This window comes from Anser anser, assembly GCF_964211835.1.
Source record: "Anser anser genome assembly, chromosome: Z".
NCBI lineage: Eukaryota > Metazoa > Chordata > Aves > Anseriformes > Anatidae > Anser > Anser anser.
The window spans coordinates 14,180,247-14,202,911 of NC_139723.1; the positions used below are offsets into that span (position 1 = coordinate 14,180,247).

The window sequence follows — 22,665 nt, forward strand, 5'->3', positions numbered from 1 at the left end:
TTCAATCATTCAGGCACAAAAATATGCATAAGAAAACAGAAATTGTCACTAGTAATCTTACTAAATTTTAAGCAGATAAGAGTTGGAATGACTAGTAAAAAATAATATCCCCTTTTTGAAGTGAACATCTTAGATCTGCTGGAAGACCCGTAAAATATTTCCCCTTTTCAAATTCACCACAGGTATTGTGTTAAAGCTACTTCATAAAATTTAATTTCACATTTCTAGTTTCTGCAGTTGTCTGTTCTCTACACCTAAGTTTCCCCTCCCACTCTCAATGTAACCCATTTTTTATTGTCTAAATATATTCTGCCATACTTTAAAATAAGACTGTTGCTATACTAATAAGATGTTCCTGTGCATTAAAAGCTGAAGTCATGTAAAAGACTTGTACAGGTTTAGGAAATTTTGCAAACAAGATATTCACTTATCACTGAAGCACTGTCTATACATCAGGTCAATGTTCTACCCCTCAAAAAGCCACCTATTTCTAGGTTTAAAAAAAAGATACAGGAAGAGCCATATTAGGTTTTATAAGGAAGTAGAAAAAAGCTGATGGAAAATTACATGAATGCCACTTCCTTACTAGCATATTTGACCAGAGTTAATACAGCCAGAGATAACTAATAAAGTGATTAAGAGCACCATTGAACTTAACAGCTCTCAGGGCTCCTTCTCTGCTGCCAAACACCATGGTCAAGAAACAGTCCTTACACTGAAATGGGTAAACTTGGCTAGGGTGCAGGTGAGACGGTATCACTGGATCACAGCCATTTCCTAGATTTCCATCTAGATGACCTTTAAGCACTTGCAGATCTATTTCAATCTGAGCTACAACAGAAGGGCTTCCTGCAAAGATCCTGTGCACTGCAGACTTCAGAAAAGCAGTCAAATGAAAAACAGTGTAAAAAGTTTTATTTGCTCTGTAACTCACAACAAATCAAGTTTAAGTCATCCACAGTATTTTCTCAGTTATATTCTGTCACAAAATATGAACAAAAGCATCTTTTCTTCTGTATACATTGTATTTCCCAAGTGCTAATTAAAACAATTACAGCAGATTAAGAACAAACCTACAGCATTCCTTTACTTTAGCCGGTTCTGATACAGAGGCATATTTTTTTATTTGGGAGTCAACTCCAAGAGACTTAGCTAATTGCACAGCATTTGTATCATCACTGATTAGCGTCCCCAGAGCCACAAGCAGTCTAAAAACAGCTTCAAGATCTTGAACAACTTCCATAACTGTGTTGATTACTGATAAACATTGAGCTTTGCCCTCAATGTTGTTGACTTTATGTAAACATACAGCATAGTTCAACGTCAGTGTGGCAAGTGCAATGTGGATATTCTTATTATTGCCTGACTTCACTTCTATTGCTTGTGTCATTATTTCATCCCTTTGTTCCATCAAAAGCTTCTGGCCTGCCTGGTTGACAAAGCAATTGCAAAGAGCTCTAAGTGCCAACAGCTGGTTTGCTTGCTTTCCTTTAGGGTTCAGAAATTTGAGGAGAAGGTGGATAAATTGCACATGATCCTTTTCACCACAGAAGTTCGCATTCACAGTGGGATGCCTGACAGACAATCTAAGAATGTCTAGGGCTGGAAAGACAATATCTAAGAAACAAAAAAAATGTTTTAGTATTAGAATTGCATTATGTGCAAACATGCTGGTGAGTTTATTTCTGTTGGAGATACTCTTAAATCCCTAGCTTTCAGAACAGACAGTAACAGTTTCATGCAGAAAGAGTCAGATATATCACAAATTATCAAAAAATCATAAAAGACAGCACTGACAAACCCATACTAATACTTCCATTAATGACAGAAAAAAATATGCTCCTTCAGATTGACACAGTTCTTTTCAAACAAGTCTTAGAAATTCTTCCTAAAAGCTAATCGCTAACACTGAAGGCAAGCACTGAACACAAAATACGCATAGTAACTAATCCAAAGAAGTTTCTGAAAACTTCTCAGTTACTGAACACTCCTGTACAGGCAGCGTATCAATTTGTCCTCGCTCCGTATCTTACAGTTTAGTGTAACTACAGAACTGCCTGCAGGAAAATGATGCTTTTAGGCTATCTTCAGCTTTTAGACATAATTTAGAAGAAAAATAAAAGATATTCTCAACTGATCAGCTGGGTATCATTAAGGAATCCAAATTTATAGTTTGTTCAGTAGTTCCTCTCAACTTCCCTGAATTTCAAATATATTTGGCTCTTCAAGGCTACCACCAGTATCCCAAGCTTACAAACACAGCAAGGAAGCTGAACCTGCTGAGCTACCCATTGAGCAGTTTTTCCTGCAGATATGAAGCATGTTGAGAATTAAGACTTTGTACAATATAGTCTGATATGAAGACATTAGCCACCACCAGTTCCCAGCTCTACAGAATATAGCTTAAGTAATGTTATCTGATGAACAGCAATTTTTAATAAAAACAGTATTCTTCCTGTTAATAAACTTTTAACCATAATTTTAAGAAAGCAGTTCATTTTAAACTGCATATTTAGCTATCTGAACATGCAACGTATTCTGTTTTTCCAGAATGTACATTTACAAACAAAATAGTCTTTCCAACTGGTCCATCAGTACTGATAATGTTATGTTATTAAATCAAATTAAATCGCCTCCACTTGCATTCATCAAAAAATGTTATTTCAATAATCCAGACCACATAAACTAACTTCAGTAACTTCCACCATACTAAACAAGATATAAATTTGAGATTTTTTTTTTTCCTGTAACTTATCTCTGTAATTTAATCTCTCATTTGATAGCAAGTTAGGACTCCAACTTTACACTTCTTTGCTGTATTTCCTAACAAGTTTCACAGCTCTGTCTTGAGGAAGATCCTACTAATGAAATAACTGCAACTGATGTTTACATCAGGTGTCTTATCTTTACTGTTGTGCCAACAACAGCAAATTGACTGCTAACTACCAATTCTGAGTTCTGTTATTATCTGTATGTCCTCTTCTGGGTTCTGTTTGGGTTATAGACTCTATGACACAGACTGTAGCAGCCAGCAACAGTGTTCTGGTTCATGTTGAAGTACCCATGAGAGAACAATATAAAAAAATAATTTCATGTGTCTACCTTCTGGCCAGTTAACTGCTCTCCATAATGTTTGAAGTTGTTGTGCTGTAGGCATTTCTGCAGAGGTATTACATGTTGCAGACAATAACTTTTCTAGCATGATCAAGTCATCTTCTGTAAGCTTTTGTTCTTCAGTTGCAGTACCATTAAGTTCCTTTAGTTTGCCTGTAAGACCAATAGAAAGGTACAGTTTTCTGACATTACAACTTAAATCCAGATCTTCAATAAAATACTGCACTACAAAACACTTTAAAAAGAAGTTACAACTATTAAGATTGTTTATATATCTTTAAGGAAACATTACTTCTCTCCGTTTCATCATGTTTCTAATTTTAAGTTTAATCATCACAACAGATGCTATAAAGCTTCTTCAATATTGAAGCATAACGATTCAATATTCGCATCTTAGCCTATGTGTAGGCACAGACGCAGAAAAGAATCCTAAGACCAATAGTTGTCAAAACTGAAATGTGATTCCTCTTTACTATTAGGGAGTAGAAACAAACTATTGAAACAAATGTATCAGTATAGTATGATCAGTATCTGTAGTTTCATTTGCTTAAGTGCCATACGCAAAATATGATTGCACCTTGTCATGTATTCAAACTTCAATCTAACTTAAAATCCAAGTCTTGGAAGTGGTATTATAATGTACAGCATTGAGCACCTGGCAATCGTGGTTCTTCCAGAATTGATGAGGGCCATGTCAATAAGCATGCCAGCAGGCAGCATTACATTAGTACACCTTTAGGTAATGAGTTTTAAAGCATGCACAAAAGTGAACTGTCTGTCCGTTATGAAAAAAAACATACAGCTATTAAATCTAGCCCTGTCCAGCTATATTTACAAATGTATTTAACCATGCACTGTTACAGGACTGCAGGAAACTCAGTAAATGTAGTTGTCAGATTTCAAGCCTAAAAAATAGACACATTAGGCCTATATTTAATTATCCCTGAAGAACGCCGGACAGAAAGAAACAATTGCAGTATGTTTTGGGGATTAAATAAAAGTCGTTGCTTTGCTGCAACAGAATATGAAAGTCAACCGTTCTTGAAGTTCTCCTTCTTATTAAGTTCTGGACAAAGTTTTACTGCAAAATGTAAGCAAAACTAGGAGGAGGCTAGATATAGTTATTAGTGACAACCTCATAAAAAAAAATCAAGTTGGTGAATCTCTTACCTCCCTGAACAAGCAAATACCAGCCCACCATAAAGAATTCAGGGAAAGAGGGCATGGCCAACTGAAGACTGACCAATACTTTTAAATAGAAAATGAATCCTGAACAAGATGTAGAACAATAGAAAAAAGGTCAGCAGCCTGTCCTCTTCAAGAAGTTGGATAAAGGTGAAGGTATATGTTTTCTAAAAAGCAGAAGTTCTTAAGTTTCCTCATCAGACTACCTATAACATTTTCAAGTTCTGTATACAAAGGGGAGGGAAGGAAGGAAGAAATGGAAAAAAATTGAGTAAAAGAATTTTAATGTGGAGATTCACGGCAGGTACTGTATTTTTCTGCACTGTGAACACAAACTGGTATACATAACCATACTAAAGCACTCCACAGAATCACAGTGAAACAAACTGAAGACATGGTACAGATTCTGTGGAATAGCTATGGGAAGTACAGAAGAGACTGTGGAATAGCAATAAAGATGGAAAGAGGGAGAAATAGAAGGCAACAGCAACATTCATCAAAAGTGTGTAGTATTACTAAATATTATACACTATTTTCTTTTTCTGTAATGCTGAATGTTCTGCTTAAATATAGAAGAGACCATCTGAACCTGTGAAACTGCAGAATGCTTCACTTCAATGCAGCTTAGATTACACTGTATGGCAACCTAGTGAACTGAAACTTTCATGTGCAAAACCAGAAACGGACTGCATATGACGCACATATCCAGAAGCTCGGAAAAAAATGCTCAGTGTTCAAATGTACCAGCTTGGTAAACAAAACATGGAACAGCAGACATAAGCTAAGGGGGGAAAAGAAATTATATTCTGCGTTAGATACGAGTTCTTCTGAAAATTAATTGTATTCCTAAGCCTTCAAATCATTAAAGTAATTAATGTAATAATGTAATTTTAAAAGGTCAAAACTGAGAATGAGTAGGAAAGCTATGGGAAATAATTTAGCTTTTCGAAAAGATCAAAAATTAAGTCACTTCAAACAAAAATGAAAAAGCCATCCTTGAAATTAAAATACTGACCCAATATCTGTGTAGGATTGGCCTGATCAAAGGTGACAGCATCTTTCTTCGGGAAATAAATATTTTCAGCTTTTGCTGCAGCGGATTGGTAAGCGCCCATTCCTACATAAAGGAAATATAAGAAGTTCAACAGCATATCAAAGTGTTTGACATAGAACAATACCCTACCAGTAAGTCTTTCCAGTTGTCCATTACTCAGACTGGCTTTCCTAAACCTAGAGTAATGCCTCCACAAATTGTTCATCCCCCATGTACAAGTCTATTATACACGTGTGAATTATTACATGATTTCTGAATTACAGTGAAACGTAATACAGTCATCGGAATTGACACTGCAATTAAGATATGAAAGTGTTCTAAAATTAGAATACTTCTTACGCCCCTTTTTATTTTCATAATAAATAGGAAAAGATTTAGTTCTGCAGATATGACCAAGTTATGTCACATACAATAGTATCCTAACATCTCTTTAGAGAAATAATAAAAAGCTTTAATTTATGATTTTCTAGAATAACAGGTGAATTGGTAGCCTATACTATGTAATTTCCATTTAAACTGCATATATTAATTTCTTTGATCAACAACGGTAACTACTGGCACACCAGAAATCAACTCAAGAAAACAGGTTACTATCATACATGCTAAAGCTCGTGGTGCTACAGTATAAGAAGGACATAAAACCATTAGAGGGTGTCCAAAGGAGAGTAACAACGATGGTGAAGGGTATTGGAGGGGAAGATGCACGAGGACCTCTGGAGTCACTTGCTTTCAGCTTAGAGAGACAAGGAGACTGAGTCTGCAGCTCCCTCACAAGGGGAGCGGAGGGGCAGGCGCTGAGCTCTGCTCTCTGGGGACAGCAACAGGACCCGAGGGAACGGCATGGAGCTGGGACAGGGGAGGGTCAGGCTGGGGGTTAGGGAAAGGTTCTGCACCCAGAGGTGGTCGGGCACTGGGACAGGTTCCCCAGGGCAGTGGGCACGGCACCAAGCTGCTGGAGCTCAAGAAGCGTTTGGACAACGCTCTCAGACACGTGGTTTTATTTTTGGATGAGATGGGAGGTTGATACGATGATCCCTGTGGGTCCTTCTGACTCAGGATATTCTGATTCCTACATGTAAAAGGCTTTGCTCCCCCTATTTTCTCAGTAATTTCTAAAATATAAGTGGTTTCAATCTGCTCATTACGCTTAATTAAATATAAATTTGCAACAGCACAGAATTCATGTCAAAAGAAAAAAAAAAACAAAAAGATCAGTGATGCTTTTTATAAAGCAGGCCTCATTTCTTACCTGTATATGGATCAATCCCACCCATTGGAGCTACTGCATTTGATGCGGAACCAGGAACATAGCGCCCAGCACCTAAATGGGGGGGTTAGACTTTTTAAACACCACCATTGGTAAAGAGCTAACATACCTACTTTCAGCCACTAGTTTTGAAATATCACTACTAAGGGTGTTATTTTGCTCTAAAATAATTAAAAAGAAGTCCTTAACTCTTCCTGAAATTTAAGGATTTTATCTAAATGCATGTGTGAGGGTGGTGCTGGTGGCAGTGGCACCACTCACAAGCTAAGTGACCCACTGCTGAGAGACATTCTGTCATGCTCCCTGGCACCACTGGTGCCAAAACCCTTGGTGCAGGCAGAGGGTGCTGCTGCCCAGGCCTGGCCTTTCCCTCTGCCTGGGGTACTGTTAGCACCTCCTGAAGGAGCTGGGCTTTGGATGTGGTGCTGAGTCCTCAGGTGAAGGAGCTGCAGGGACAGGTGACAAGGCTGTGAACCATCAGTTCAGAGGAGACTGGCAAGGTCTTTGTATCTGCAGACACCAGAGCCTGAGTCACACAATGCAAGGGAGAAGACAGCTGGAGATCATAGTAGAAGAGGTATGGAAAAAGACTGTCAAGATGGGTAATACTGTGGCTTTTGGCATCACCAGGAAGGCTCCATATGTAGATTTGCACCTGCAGAGCAGACACTGTGCCCTGGCAGTGTTGAGGACAAACACCCAAGAGGGTGTTTGAGATCAGAGCTGATCAGTCTGAGATCAGAGCCAGCTGATACTGCACCTAGCATCTGCAGAAAGGGGAAAGGCAAGCAGCGGTAGGTGGCCTCCTCCTGCAGGGTATGGAGGCACCTATCTACTGATGTGACCTGTTATCTTGAGAGGTTTGTTGTTTGCTAGGAACCAGGATCCAGAAAGTCACAGAGAGACTGCCACAGCTTGCCAGGTCTTCAAACTTTTACCCCTGCTACTCTTCCACCCAGGCATCAATTATAATGCCATGAAAAACCTGGAGAGTATCAAGTGGCTGAAGAGCCCCAAGGGCAAGTCTATGACTACAGGACCCTCTCCAAGGAGCAAAAACTATTAAGAAAGATGGGATGTCTTTGTAAACAAGCTCTTCACTATGAGAAGGGCTTTAAACTAGCTATGCCAAGAAGGGTTGGAATCTGAAATTTAGTACGGAAGGTACCAATAACAACCACATAAGATAAAAAGAATAATAGGATAAAAAGAAAACTAATTCTATGAAAATAACCAATCCCATGCTGGTTACACATATAAGAGATGACAAAACATAAGGTTTAAGAACTTAGTCCTCTACTGTAAAGGACAGAGTGACATGAGGCAGATCAGACAAGCAGAGAGCTCTCTCCTCTACTAAACAGGTCTGGACAGGCTTTGACATTTTCCACAGCAGTAGAGACCACCTAACCAGTCTGTCCCACACAGCTGCCCCAAATGGAGCACTGCAACAAACAGGGCTCTGGAGCCGAACACACTGCAACTGAACACAGTAACATACCTTAAATGCTGGCAAGACAAATTTCAATATGGAGTATGAATTTTACACTACCTGTAAATGGATCTGCCCCGGGTACCGTACTTGATCCAGATGAAGAGCCTGGAACATAACGTCCAGCACCTGGTGAAACATACACAGCTTGATGTTACTAAAGTACTAAAATTTTCAGACAGATGCAACTCAAAAATGAAGCCAAAAACATCAAGTATGTCTCATGTCTTATTGTGGTGTTATGACAAATTTAATCCTCTCCACATACAGTTCTGCCAACACTGAACAAATCCTTCCTAATAATTTCAGGGCCCAAACTTCGTTTTCTAGGATATAACCACTATGCATTTGGACACAGACAAATCAAAGGTATATGCTAAGTTTATACAACTGCAGTTCCATGAGATACATTTGAACCTGACTTAACGGCCTGTATTCTCATTTGTAGTTCAATGCAGGAGTAAGGTCTAGAATTATTTTCACGCTTTGTTCCTACCTTCAACTTTGTAAGACTGGTTGCAATGTGGTTTATTTTGTAATACAATGGACAGGATGTAATCAATTAGCACATTTCTACTGGTGAGTAATTAACTTTTTACAGTTCTCAATCACTCTTTGAAAAAGGGTCATTTATGTATTTCACTCAGTTTCATCCTTTGTCTAGTTAAATTTTTGTATTTCTTTCATTGCCTTAGCAGCATCTGGCTACCTGTTACCCTAGTATAAAAGGTTGGATTTTCTTACATTAGAAAATTAAGCCTAGGCTGAAAAATACAACCAGCTTGATTAGCATTTTGTTGAAAGATTTGATCTGACAAATATCTCACAGAGTTGACCAGTTTTTGCATTTTTGTCACACCTATCTGTGCCATGCCCTCCATGATTTGAGGACATGAAAGTCCTATACAGGCAGGTGAAGTTGAGGAACTGGGACACTGAAGTCTGGATAATCAGACTGAGTTGGACTGAAAACTGGCTGAATAGATGGGCCCAGAGGTTGGTACTCAGTGGCAGGACATCTAGCTGGTAACCAGTAACTAGCAGTGTACCCCAAGTGCCAGTACTGGATCCGATCCTGTTTCACATCTTCATTAATGATCTGGATGATGTGGTGGAGCATATCCTCAGCAAGTTTGTACATGACACAAAAATGGGCGGATTGGCTGATTGTCCATGGGGCTATCTTACCATCCAGAGAGATCTGGACAGTCTGGATACACGGGCTAACAGAAACCTCTTAAGTTTGACAAGAAGAAGTCCTGTACCTGGGGAGGAACAACCACCATGCACCAACATGTGCTAGGGACTACTGAAAACAGGCTGGCAGAAAATGGACACCAAGTCAAACATGAGCCTGTGATCTGACCATGCCACAAAGAAGGCTAATGGTATCCCAGGCTGCATTAGGCAAAGTACTACCAGCAGGAGGAGGCAGGTAATTCTTCCCCCTTCTACTCAGCACTGAGAAGGCCACGTTCGAAGTGTTGTGTCCAGTTCTGGGCTCCCTGCTATAAGAGAGACATGGACATAACGGAGAGTATAACAAAGGGCCACAAATACGATGAAGGGAATCATGGCTAAAACATCTCTCTTATGAGGAAAGATTTGAGAGCTGGAACTGTTCAGCCTGGAGGAGGCTCAGGTGGAGTCTTAGCAATGTATATTAATAGCTGGAGAGAGGGTGCAAAGAAGACAAAGTTGGTCTCTTTTCAGTGGTGCCCACTGACAGAACAAGGGGCAATGGGCATGAAATGAAACACAGGAGGTTCTGTCTGAATGTCAGGAAATACTTCCTCATTGTTCAGGTAACTGAGCACTGAAAGAGGTTGCCCAGAGAAGCTGTGGACTCTCCCATGCTGGAGGTACTGAGTAGTCACCTGGACAACTGACTCCAGGTGGCCCTGCGTGAGCTTGGGGGTTAGACCAGGTGACCTCCAGAAGGTGGCTTTCCAACCTCAGCCATTCTATGACTTGAAGTCTGCTTGTGAAGTGACCCAAGCTGCTAGTCAAGCACTCGATAATAGGTTTCAAGTTGCACTACAGTGCACAAAATACTCTAAATACAAAATACAAAATACTCTAAGCCATTCTGCCAGGTTCATTTCCCACCCTTGTGAAGAAATATACTTACAGGGAAACTCAGTGCATAATATAACACGTTTGTACACATGTTTATCCCTTTGTTACTTAACTTTTTAGTTGTGAACCACAAAGTTTAAATTTTTACCTGTAAAGGGATCTGAAAATTGTGTATTTGTATTCAATGGTGTTTGTCCCTTAGTGTTGTCCGTAATAAACTTGGCCACCTGATCCAGAAACATTGGATTTAGATCATTCTTTTGCAGGAAGTTGTATGCAGTCAGCCAAGGATCATCAGTTATGTTATATGGCAGTTTGTAGGAAGGTCCATTTTCGTTTACATCAATAGTGAAAACATAATCATACTCCTTTAAGTAGAATAAAAACAAGAACAAATGAGAAATTTGTCAGCACATTTGGCATAGAGATGTACCACATGCAGACTAATAATGACCCAGGGCTAAGCCTGAAAACTTTAATAATGCTACTTGCAGACTGTATCAACAACAGTCTCCTACAGAGTTTGCAAATAAAAACCACTGAAGCTGTACCTTACACTTTCCAGAATTTTGTATCTCAAGAAAAGCAGGCTAGAACAATAGATCATGACAATTTATGTATAGATATATTATATATATTATATATAGATATGTATAGATATATTACAAAGTAACAGAATGCATCAGGTAACACTCATGGTCAGCTGCGGCTGCCTACAGAGGTACAGGGTAGTCAGATGCCTCAAAAAAACTTCAGGCCAGAAAGCACATTTCTGCTACTAAAAAAGAACCAAGTCCTAAGGCTTCTTTAAAGCATACAAGAGAAAATGAGTCTCTGAAAGGCATTTTTTAAGTGGTGGCACAAGACAGATTTTTCTGTGTACACGTCACTAAAGGAAACGTTTACTTTTTGGACTATCTGTCTTTACACTCAAAAGACAAAAGAAAAGGGACACATGAAGCCTGGTACCTAATATTTCAGGTGACCCTCACACCTCTCATTGTACATTGTAGGGTTCTCTCCCTTTGGAAAGGCAGTTACAACTAACTTTACAATGTATTAGCAATAAACACTAGAGATCTTGACTCTTTCTTTAATAGCTGGCAGTTGACCTTTCTGCAATGTAATTTGTCTCTGCTGGCTTGCTGGTTTTACAAAATGCATTTCAAAGGTAAAACAGAAAATATTTATAATTCTACCTCTCAGTTTTAATAGATCAAAGACGGACAAAAAAATATCAACAAATCCCTGTTTCCTAATTTACATTTTAGCTAAGTAAAGACCGGGATTTTTTTTTTTCAAATGCGAAATTAAGCATTTAACTTTGAAAGGAGTAAAGCCTATTAAAGGTTGTATATACCTTTCCTTCAAATAAAACCTTTCCAGATGTTTGTTGCGTGGCTCCAGAAGAACCAACGACATCACCAATCTTTATCCATCTTCCTTCACTAACACTCCACTGATATGCTTCAACTTTCCCATTGTCTTTAATGAGCCGTGTCTGTCCATCTCTTGTTCCTGCAGACAGGAATATTTAACAGTTTTAAGAAATCTAAGAGTATGATTTACTTTAGGAGAGAAAAAGAATGTCTTAAATAGCAGTCAAATTTAAGAACGAAAAGATAGTTCACCAAGATTTGAGGTCACAGTGCAGAAAACTACATACTACATGTTGCAACAAAAATAGTGGAAATTCTGAGGATAGCATTTTACGGTTATAGTAATGGTATATGCCACCAGACTAAGTTGTGAAAACAGTCCTTAAGTATTTCAAAAGTTCACCATTTTCCCAGGGAGGTGACAATCAAGAAAGGTGATACTCTCCCGTGGTCTAACAAGATGGGAAGCTTCATACAATTGTAAGATTTATACCACTTGCTAATCAGAGCCAAGGGGTGAGGTTACTTCACTGGTTACTTCACCTGGGGAAAAATATTTGTGTATTTAAGAGTAATCCTAACTACCAATGCTTACAACTGTATCCTCAGTAACCTCCTGAGTACCTGGAAACTGTAAACTGCGTTGATCAAGACAAACTGTTTTTCAAGTTGAAAGCCAAAGCAGAGTATTTGTCTAATTTTCCTTAGGAAAAAAATTCTAGTCCTTTTGCAAAGTACATGACTGTCTCTTATTATTGACACAGCTGGCATAATAGATCCAAAACATCTTGAATACACTGCAGTGTCCTGTAACTGAGGCTTTCCTAAGTTATTTTGTAAGAGAAGTATTTTAGCCACTTTAGTCTAGAAAACACACATGTATATGTTAGGATGTATACATACAGACACACACACCTAAATATTTAAACTACAGTCTTGCCTCCAGAAGAGGAGATGAAAGGAAGCAGAGAAAAATTGAGCTGTTTTCTTTAGTAACTCTATTAAACATGGTCAAACCCCCCCCTCCCCCGAACTTACGGAAAGTTTTGGTACCTCAGAACTAAGATCCAGAGGCAACTCTAACATAACAGAGGTAACATAACTTACCAGGTTCCTTAAGATGTTCTTTTCCAGGAAGGTCTTCAGCATTAATATCCCCTAAATCACCAGTTTTAGGGTCAATGGATGCTTGGGAAAGTTCATTTTCAAAAGCTTGAATCTCCTCAGCACTTGCTGTTCTTTCCAAAGACTCTGTAAACACCCTTACAAATCCATCACTGAACAGAGACAAAAACATTCAAAGAGAAATATTATTTTAAATGTCAAAATGATTACATACATTCTAATAGTGACTTCCATGTCATGAGAAACCACCATTACTTCTAACAACCCTCTCCATTTTTTTTTATAAAAAGAATTTGCCCTCATGCTAAAAAAAGCCCATAGGAAGACTTACATGGGTAACTTGAAACACAATCTGTAGTACAGCTTTAAAGTCAAATTAGGATACGCCTATCAAATGTGTTCTTGATACAGTATCTGTAAGTCTATTCTCAGTCTACTCATAGTTCACCACATTACCAAAGAACTTACTCTTTAACTGTGTAATTCAATACCAAAAGAACGACTTTTTGGCTGAATTATAGCACATACTTAAATTTAATCCCCACACACACTTTCATGACTCTATTTTCAAATATAATCAGAAATGAAAATCAAAGTGATGCATAAAATTTCACCAAGAGTTTTGCAAATTTAGATTTGAAAATGTACTGAGGATAAAACCTGGATACCTTGCACCAACTACAATGTCACCATTATCCAACACACAGCAGCACCACACAGACTGAGCTGGGAGTCTGATTGTTTGAGCACATTCCCCTCGTTTCCATATTCTAAGAGATCTGTCCTCTCCAGTAGTTACAAAATCTGCAAAGGAAAACATAAAAAAGCTTTTAAAGCATATTTTCGTGTAATGTGATACTAGATGCCTTTTTACAACTCGGTATCTAAAAATTAAAATAGCAAAAGAACTTTTCTACAATTTAATACTTCTCTCAATCACAAGAAGAGAGCTAAAAGAAAGCCACTGCAGAGCTATCTTCTCAAAAAAAAAAAAAAGTGCATAAATTGCAGACTGAGCAGCCAGACAGGGAACGAAACCGTTTGTGACAAAAGACTACCTCCTCCTTCAAATAGTTTAAACAAAGAACTTGGGAACTATCACTGTTTTGTCTTAACACTGCACTTCCAGAGTACCACAGTTCAGGAAACATGCATAAAGCATTCTCAAAAGCAGACCCCTAACTTCAGGCATCTCCTCTATGAGGGGTTTCAAGGCAGAAGAGATTTATGATTTACACATCATACCTTTTCCATACCATACATCCACTTTACCCTCCGAACAAATGTGCAAGTCCGTTTGTACTCACACACCACACAAAGGTCACTGACTTAGAATTTCTTCTGCAACCATCTGCAAGTTAGTCTGAACCTCCAAACCTCTAGCTCTAGAAACAAATGCATAAGCCATATAAAGAAAATCGCTGAACTAAACTATTTATAAGCTACTTTGAAAACTTTCTGTGCAAGTATTGAAGTTTGTATTACTTCAAACTGCTAAGCCACGCATACCATTTTAACAGTCTGAAACAGTGCTGAAATACAAGTGGCAACCCAGATGGTAGTTTTGTCCATTTGTTTGCCAAAGTTTCACTTGAGCTTTATAATTAGGTTTAATCTAGGACCTTTCATCTCACCTCAAAGAGCAATTCTGCCAGATACATGATTTTCTGTCAATCACAAAAATTTCTTATTACTTACACAAAAGAAAAAAGAAAAAAAAGTGAATGAAATGCTACCCGAGTTCTTTGGTTACGGCAGCTCCACTGAACTACTGAATGCCTCATCTGCCATTTTATTTTGCAACTATACGGGCTAAATCTCAAAAAAAAAAAACTTACCTTTACAATGAGGGAAAACAGATATGCTGTATATATAATTTGTATGCCCATAATACACCTGCAGACACTCGCCAGAGATCTGCCATCTTCGAACACTAGCATCATTAGCACAGGAAAGGAATTCCATTTCACTGAGAATGGCTAAACCTCTCACACAATCTTCATGTCCTTTGTAAAAGAAAGGAAAACTTTTAATGCAGCTTTTCTTTCCATTACCAGCAGTATACCATTTTACACATCTATATCCTGGTAACCAATTTTCATTATGGAAGCACTCAAAAAAAAAAAAGCAATTCATTGCTCAATATCCTGTGGAAAAAAATATAATCCTTATAGAAGGGATGTGATTTCCAGGCAACTTGAGATACTTTAGAAATTCTGCCTAAAACTTGTTCAATTTATATAAGGCTTCGTGGTTTCTGATTTATTTTTTTTACTGTTTTTAATAGAGCACATGATCTTGATGAAACTACTAATTGCAACAATATTTACCAGTGAATGTTCTTTCACATCTGCCTGCCTTCCACAGCTTTATTGTTTTGTCAGCTGAACCGGTCAACATTAATCCCTGTTCAGGCAGTATTTTTACTGCCCATATTGCAGCTGTGTGACCCTGAAAAAAAAAAAGGACAACAATATTGCTAGACTTGTAAAAGTCAGTATGTATTTTATATTCATGCAGAAGAACTTCATACCTGTAATGTCATCATACATCTGTCATGCAACCAGACTTTGGCTGTTGTATCCCATGATCCACTTAACAATGTGCCAAATTTTCCAGATGAAAGGCTGCAAACTGGAATAAATGTTCAGATCAACAATGACACGTTTCTTGCACTGTAGCAAATCTTATGCTAGCAATTTTAAATTAATTATTTAAGGACTTCTGCTTGGTATTAAAAGCATATCTAGTGTTGAGGAGTTCAGGGAAAAATTAAGTAGAAGTGTAGATGTACAGCAAACTAGAAAGGAACCACTTAAGAATCTCCTCACTTCAGATGAGGAACTTGCAAATCTTTTTACCATTCATATTTTATAATTTCTTTCAGTACCTGATCTCTTCTCAAGCTAAAATATGTTGACAAGCAGCACAGATAGTCAAGAAAAATTATTAATACAAAGATTTAGATTTAAGATTACAAAGTCAAGATTTCATCAACATTATTGGGTTATGTCCTCACAAAACAAGACTTCATACCAAAAATACTTCACTCTTCTTGGATGGCAAAATAATACCACCGAGAAATTGTACTAACATTCAAAGATTTATTTAACATGGATATAATTTGCAAATGCTCCACTAATACACAGCTACAAAACTGAAAAGGCATAGTGCTAATAAAGCACAACAGAAACTATACAAAGTAGCAACAAAACTATACAAAGTAGCAACAAAACTATACAAAGTGGCAACAAAACTATACAAAGTGGCAACAACAAAACTATACAAAGTAGCAACAACAAAACTATACAAAGTATACAAAACTATAAAAGCCATAAACAGAATGCACTGTCCATCTGAAAATTCATAAACGAAAGCACGGCCTTTTGTTTCTTTACTCTGTGATTCCACAGTGGGAACTGGATAGTATTCTGCTGCTATGAATTGTTACTCAGGTACTAGTTTTCCCACTTCTAAAACATATTTTACAATTAATCTGATTTTCCATTTTTTAATGTTTGGCATTACTGTAAGAATTGCTACAAATACTTTTTTGTAATGGAATCCATAACATACCTCATATAGTGCCTCATCCTTTTTTGCACCTCTGGAGGGAACATGCCAAATGTTCTTTTATCTACTCAATCATCCTAGGTTTCCTTTTATACACTGTAAATTATTCTATACCTTCTGACACACTGACATTATTCTGGCATAATTTTATCTGTTTCTCAGAGCAGACCAAGAGGCTTATAATGCAAAGACAGAAATTTTTGGTGCTGCGTAGCAATCCATGTTATTTTCAAGCTGGTCTCGAGAGCCCTTCTTTAACATAGTAAAAGAGACCCAAAACCTTCAAGTCTTGAAATGAAGAATTCTGACATCCCATAATTACAAGATGAGGCTGTTCAAAGGTCTTTTAAATACTAGATCAGATCACAAAAAAATAAACTTAGCATGCTAATATGAAAATTGCTCAACCTTTTATTTTATGGCTCCAGAAAAGTTATCGGTTTAATATGTCACACGCTGCACTGACCTGACTAAAGAAATGAAGTTTCTGCAATGACCTTTTAGAATTCACCACATATTTAAAGTACCACTTTACATTAGATCCCTATCTAGGTAACAAAAATGGGCAGTGAACATTTGTTTATTTAGGAAGCTCGCTTTTTCTATTTCTATGAAGTTAGACATAAAAATATACGGAAGATGAATTTAACTGCTTCAACCCTTGGCAAAAGGGCCACCATTCTGTGAATTGCCATGTGATCACTTATGCAGCAAATGCTCAAACACTGATCAGTGTTAACTCAGAAGTCATTGTGACAAGCTGTCACTGTGTGAAATGAAATTATAAAAAAGCTATTTTACAGAGGCCATAATCAAAAAGTTAGGTACATTAAGTATCAAAGAAATTAAAATTGAGTTTTATAACTTAATTTCCTGTCTAATAAATCACATTAACGTTTATACAATAAACTCAAAAAAAAAACTACTACATACCTGCGTTCTTATGACCCTTAAGGACGTAAAGAGGAGCTGTGTTGTCAACTGTGAAAATGCAAATATTATGATCATTGCCACCAGTTGCAATCAGCCCACGAGGATAGAGGTCACTTGGAGGTATGATGCACACACAAGATACAAAATTTGAGTGGCCACGCATACAGTGCATTTCAGTAAAACCCCTGTTAAGACTAAACATATGCAATAATCAGTTGAGAGTCACGACAGAAACAGTACTTATTTGAGGCACTGAACTACAACGGGCATTTTATATTCCAGCTCTTGAATTAGTAACTATCCTTGCAGTGTGCTTACTATGGATGACCTAGGAAGAACGAAAACTTGGAGAAAAACTACACTCCAGCATTCCAGACCAGTAAGCAGTATTTAAAGCTCTCCACGTATTTTTTTTTCCCACTCACAGAATCCTGGTATAGCTTAGTTTTGTCGTTTACTGCTCAGTTGCAAACACTGTGCCCAATTTCACAGAACCACAGACCAGTTTGGGTTGGAAGGGACCTTAAAGATCACCCAGTTTCAAACCCCTGCCATGGGCAGGGACACCTCCCACCAGACCAGGTAGCCCAAAGCCCAACCCAACTGGTGTTCTGGTGCCTCACCACCCCTATGGTGAAGAATTTCTTCATTATATCTAGTCTAAACCTACCCTCTTTCAGTTTAAAGCTGTTACCCCTTGCCTTGTCACTCCTCGATAGAGTCCTTTGCCGTCTTTAGGTACAGGAAGGAATTTAATCAGAATTTAATCACAAGTAGCTGCAGCTTGCATTTGTGAGATCTTTTGCTGTCCCAAAGCTCAAACATGTTACTCCAGCACAATGCAAAATATCAGGGCACATAAACAAAGAAAGTTTACTGCTTACAAAATCTATACTCATGAGCACTGCAGAGATTTAAAAATTAATAATTATGTCTGATTCACGCAGCACCTTTACTTTTTCGTCATGACCCAGCCTCAACAGTGAGCACACTCACTGGAAAAAAATGCTACTTATATTAAAGGTATTGTTTTTGTTTTCGTCAAAAACTGTATTATAGAACACTGCTATTCATATTTTGTACTGTAATACTTGGGGAATGTAGGGAAATCATGATATTCTTGTAAATTTTAAAACATTTTCTCTGCTGAAGGCACAGAGAACAAGGCGACACCTTCCTATGAAACTTAATAACGAAAACAACACACCGCAGCTTGCTTAACCCCAAACCCCCCGTACGGCGAGCCCATTGCCGATGCTGTGGCTAATTTACTAATGGCTAACGCTTTCCCATCACCGGGCCCTTCGGGGGAAGGCAGCTCACCCGTCGGGAGCCCAGAGCCGCGCGGTGCGGTCCCGGGACACGGAGACGAAGCCGCCGTCGGGGAAGAGGCCTCGAGCGAGGCCGCGCACGTCCTGCTGGTGGCCTGGCAGCGAGCAGCGCAGCCGGTAGACGCCGCCGCCGGCGTCGCCCGCCATGGCCGGAGGCCGGCGGAGGCCCTGACGCAGCAGCTCCCTGCCCGCCGCCGCTACCGGAACGCGCCGCGCTCCGCGCCGGAAGAGGAGCCGCCCGATGTGCCGGCGGCGGGGAGGAGCCGAGACTCTAAGTCCCAGCAGGCAAAGCGGCGCGTGGAGGGTGCAGGAGGCCGCGCCGCCGTCCCGAGGCATTATGGGAGTTGTAGTTTGAGGGGCGGAAGCGGTGTTGCTGGGATACCCGCGGCGGTGCGCGACATGGCGGTGTCGGCGGGCCGCTGAGGGGGCTGGGGCCAGCGGGTGCGAGGGGCCCGGCCGTGACCAAGGCGTCCCACAAGGTGGTGTTCACCCAGGGAAGGGAGGCAGCTGAAACAAGGGGTGTCCCGAGGGGTAACGGGTTGATAAACCGAGGGGTAGTGAACGGAGCGCTGCGGGGACCGCTGTGCCTGCGTGCTACCCCGTCAGGGCGCTGCCCTGGGGAGCTCCACATCAACCCCTCATGGACCCGTGCTGTGGTTCAGGTGGAAGGGGCATTAGAGATCAGTGTCAGCTATTGGAAGGGGGGAGAATTAATCTCTAACGAGTTGGCCTCTGGTCGCTTCAAGCCATCTTTCCACGTGAAAGGACTGTTATCCTTCTCTCCTGTTTTCCTTCTTTCCAGGGAGGGATTCAAAAGGAAACAAATATGGCCAGTGGTCACAGACCTCCCATAGCTCGGCCCTCTTCAAGAGCAGGAATGGGGCTGACAGCAAGGCCAGCCTCTTCAGCACGGACTCCATCAGCAGCCAGGATAGGAACAGGGGTATGTTAAAAAAAAGTTGAACATCAACTTTGGTATCTTTAATTGTTATTCAGGTTTTTGTACTTTTTCAGTACCATGACTAGAGAGAGATTTTCTCAGGAAAAGTTGAAAGATTTTCAGTCATAGAGAGTTTTACTTTGTGATTTTGGCTGAAAGAGGTGAGGGAATTCTTCCATCAAGACTTCACCTGGGAGATCTTGATAATGTCACATACAGTGAACAAGGTACACAGTAATCTTTTACCTCAAGAGGTAATCTTGTACCTTTCTACAGCAGACATTTCTCTGAAGCTTTGTTTACCTGAACAGGTGTAAATCTAAAAGTTTCTCACATTAAGAGTTTAGAGAGTGATTCAAGCTTTGGCAATTACATAAGGATAAAAAAATCATAATTCAGCATTGGGATTTTTGGTTTGTGTGTGTGTGTCTGTCTGTCTGTCTGTCTTCTAGATGCCTCCTAGTACATCAAGACCTGGTTCTCGTGGTGGTTCTGCGACTGCTAGCGGAATCTTGTCATCTCAGATTAAAGTTGCAGACCGCCCAGTGACACAGCAAGGATTAAGTGGAATGAAAACTGGAATGAAAGGTATTTTTTGTTGAAAATAGCTATCAAAGTGTCTGAAAAAGTTCTGGAGAAATATTTATGGTTTAAAGGAAAACTGTTCATAGTTGTGTAAATTGCAGGGTGCATAGCTATGACTACAGAGAGTAAGAGAAAGGAATGGAAGATTAATGCATCCTCCCTCCTTTGCTTTTGGCCGTTAGAGAAGACAAAGGCTTTTCTATGCCTAAGCTTGCTATATGATTTTTACATCTATTTAAAAATCATTAGAATAGATTAGAATACAACAGGATACACTGTATCTTCTTCCAGAACCACAGAATAATTAAAATACTTTGTTGCATCGTAAATATTCATACAGCTAAAAAAAGTTGTGTGTTTTCACGACAGTCCACAATGAATTTCTGCCTTCATTTGTTTTAACAAAGTAAAATCTATTGTCTCTGCTTGTACAATCTGCATGTTGTTTTCCTAATTTACAGTTAATCAGAATGTGTTGCTTTCTAATGAACTGTCGTCATGCTCTACTTTGTCAGGTCCTCAGAGACAGATAATGGATAAAACGTATTATCTTGGACTGCTGAGGTATGTCTTGAAAATACATTCAAACTTTGGAAGGCTTCATGCTCTGTTCCCTTTCTGGCATAAAGGTAGAGGTAGAGCTATGCTTAATAATAACATGGGATGAGTGGTGTTCTCTGTAAATGAAATCTGGTCTGTTATTACACATAAGAAGGTCATTTTACAGGGAGCTTGTAGGAGAACAGGAATTTTATGCTTATGTCCAAGTACAAGATTTCTTTGAAGTTTTGTTATTAGGCTTGTTAAGTTAAATGCGCTCCCACAGCATTAGTTCCAGAAGCATCAGTGATTTTGAACTTCCACCTGTAATAGGTCTCATAGCTCCAATTGTAAGAAGTAGCATCTCAAACTAAGTACTTTTTTAGTGTATGCTTCAGGTGGTTTACTTGAATTATGCATTCAGATGGCAATGACAAAGACGTGTGCTCCTTTGTCAGCTGGCCATATTGCAGTATTGAATAATCAATCCTAAAAGATGTTGTTCTATACAGGGATGATACAGCATCCTTCCACAGATTGTGGATGATATTTTTTTCCGGTCCATCTGAGAAGGATTCATGTCTCTTTCACCAGAAGGAACAAAAAAATAATTAAAACATTTTATTTCACATCCAGGTTTTCTAATAATTGCTTACAATTTTATCTGATAGAACCACTTTATTTTTTCCCCTCTTTTCTCTAGCTTTTCTCAGAAATAGTTGGTTAGAAATACGGTACTGTGTGAAAAAGAGATACTGATTGCACATCACTTAGAGTAAAATGCTGTTTCTGTTTTATCTGTGTTTTAGGTGTATATTTAAGTTTGAGTAACTCTTTTGTTTATTTTTTGCAGGAGCAAAACAAATGAACTCACAACAGAAATTAACAAGCTGCAGGAAGAAGTAGAAATGTACAAGCAAGAGAAATCTGTCTACTTGTCATATGAAAAAAGGTGAGCTGTGCCATAGCTAATACAAGGTTAACTTTCTCAGTCACAAGACTTTGTTCTAGGCTTCAAGGAATCATTAAATATTTTTTTTTCTCATTAGTTCATTTTTATTATATGATGCTTCCTGTCTTAAGTTTGGCTTCTTGTTTTGTATTTAGGGCAGAGGCTTTAGCTGGTGAAATCAAAGAATTTCAAGGTCAGCTAGCAGACTACAACATGGTATGCTGCTATCAGCTTCTGATACTGAACACTCCCTTTTCTCCTTTGCTTCGTGCTGTTTTTGCTTAACTTCAACATCTTTTTTATTGATGTTCCTGTTTAAAAGTTTACTGGTTAGTACTGTGTTTCTTCAGTTACTGGGAAAGAGAAAAATGGGAACTAAGCAAAACAAGAAAGTTAGGAGAAGCAGTTGCATTTAAGAAATTACTGCTGCGTATTATTTGTGGGTTTGTACACCTACATATAATGAGAATTACTTCTGAAAACTATGTGTAATCTATTCAGATTCCCAAATCACATTTTTGGCAATAATAGATACCTGTGGTGTTTTCATGAGCATTTTGCAAGTTGCTCCTTTTCTCTGTATGTATAATTACAAAAAAAAAAAAAAGGAGAGTGCCAACAGGTTGGAATTCTGTCTCATTTCAGGTTGTGGATATACTTAACACCAATACAGACGTGGCGGAAGTGATTCATGATTACAATATGGTAAGAATTAGGATGCTTGCTACATTTGAACAATGAAATGGTGTATATTACATTTTTGGTACTTTGAACATGACATATACAAAAAAGCAAAGCACTAATTTAAAACTTACACATTTTTTTCCAGTTAAATTGGCCATACTACTTGACGGTGTTCTTTGTTTGTAGTGAGACAGCTATCTGAAGCATTGTCTTCAAAAACCACATGACAGTGCTTCTGTGTTTTAGATTTGAGAAGGCTGTGTTCCCAACTCAAATTTCAAGTGTTAAAATAAATTATTTATTTGACTAAGAAGCATAGAATGCTAGTCTTATGAAAGGCAAGTTCACTGGACTGCACTGCCTTTAAAGCTGCCTGATCCTCTGGAAATTTATTTACTTCTCTTTTGCCTTCTGCCTTTTAAATGCCTCCAG

At 38.8% G+C, this 22,665-nt stretch overlaps 2 protein-coding genes across 2 annotated transcripts in view; one reads left to right on the forward strand and one right to left on the reverse strand.

Annotated features, from left to right (window-relative positions):
- Positions 1–898: 898 nt before the first annotated feature.
- PLAA (phospholipase A2 activating protein) lies at positions 899–18,883 on the reverse strand. The gene is made up of 14 exons (XM_083816196.1): positions 18,525–18,883; positions 17,202–17,395; positions 15,229–15,329; positions 15,026–15,146; positions 14,534–14,701; positions 13,364–13,499; positions 12,678–12,847; positions 11,552–11,709; positions 10,340–10,559; positions 8,173–8,241; positions 6,603–6,674; positions 5,315–5,416; positions 3,103–3,267; positions 899–1,617 (listed from the first exon to the last, which is right to left on the reverse strand). Exons 1-14 carry the CDS (start codon positions 18,866–18,868, stop codon positions 1,052–1,054), a joined length of 2,586 nt encoding a protein of 861 aa, XP_083672322.1. The 5' UTR covers positions 18,869–18,883; the 3' UTR covers positions 899–1,051.
- The window catches only part of IFT74 (intraflagellar transport 74), a 38,116-nt gene continuing 34,322 nt past the window's right edge, over positions 18,872–22,665 (forward strand). The window contains exons 1-7 of the mRNA XM_083816197.1: positions 18,872–19,011; positions 19,335–19,475; positions 19,925–20,060; positions 20,573–20,621; positions 21,451–21,549; positions 21,705–21,765; positions 22,195–22,254. Of these exons, the coding sequence (XP_083672323.1) occupies positions 19,359–19,475; positions 19,925–20,060; positions 20,573–20,621; positions 21,451–21,549; positions 21,705–21,765; positions 22,195–22,254 (522 nt within the window). The 5' untranslated portion in view covers positions 18,872–19,011; positions 19,335–19,358. The remainder of the gene's footprint in view (positions 19,012–19,334; positions 19,476–19,924; positions 20,061–20,572; positions 20,622–21,450; positions 21,550–21,704; positions 21,766–22,194; positions 22,255–22,665) is intronic.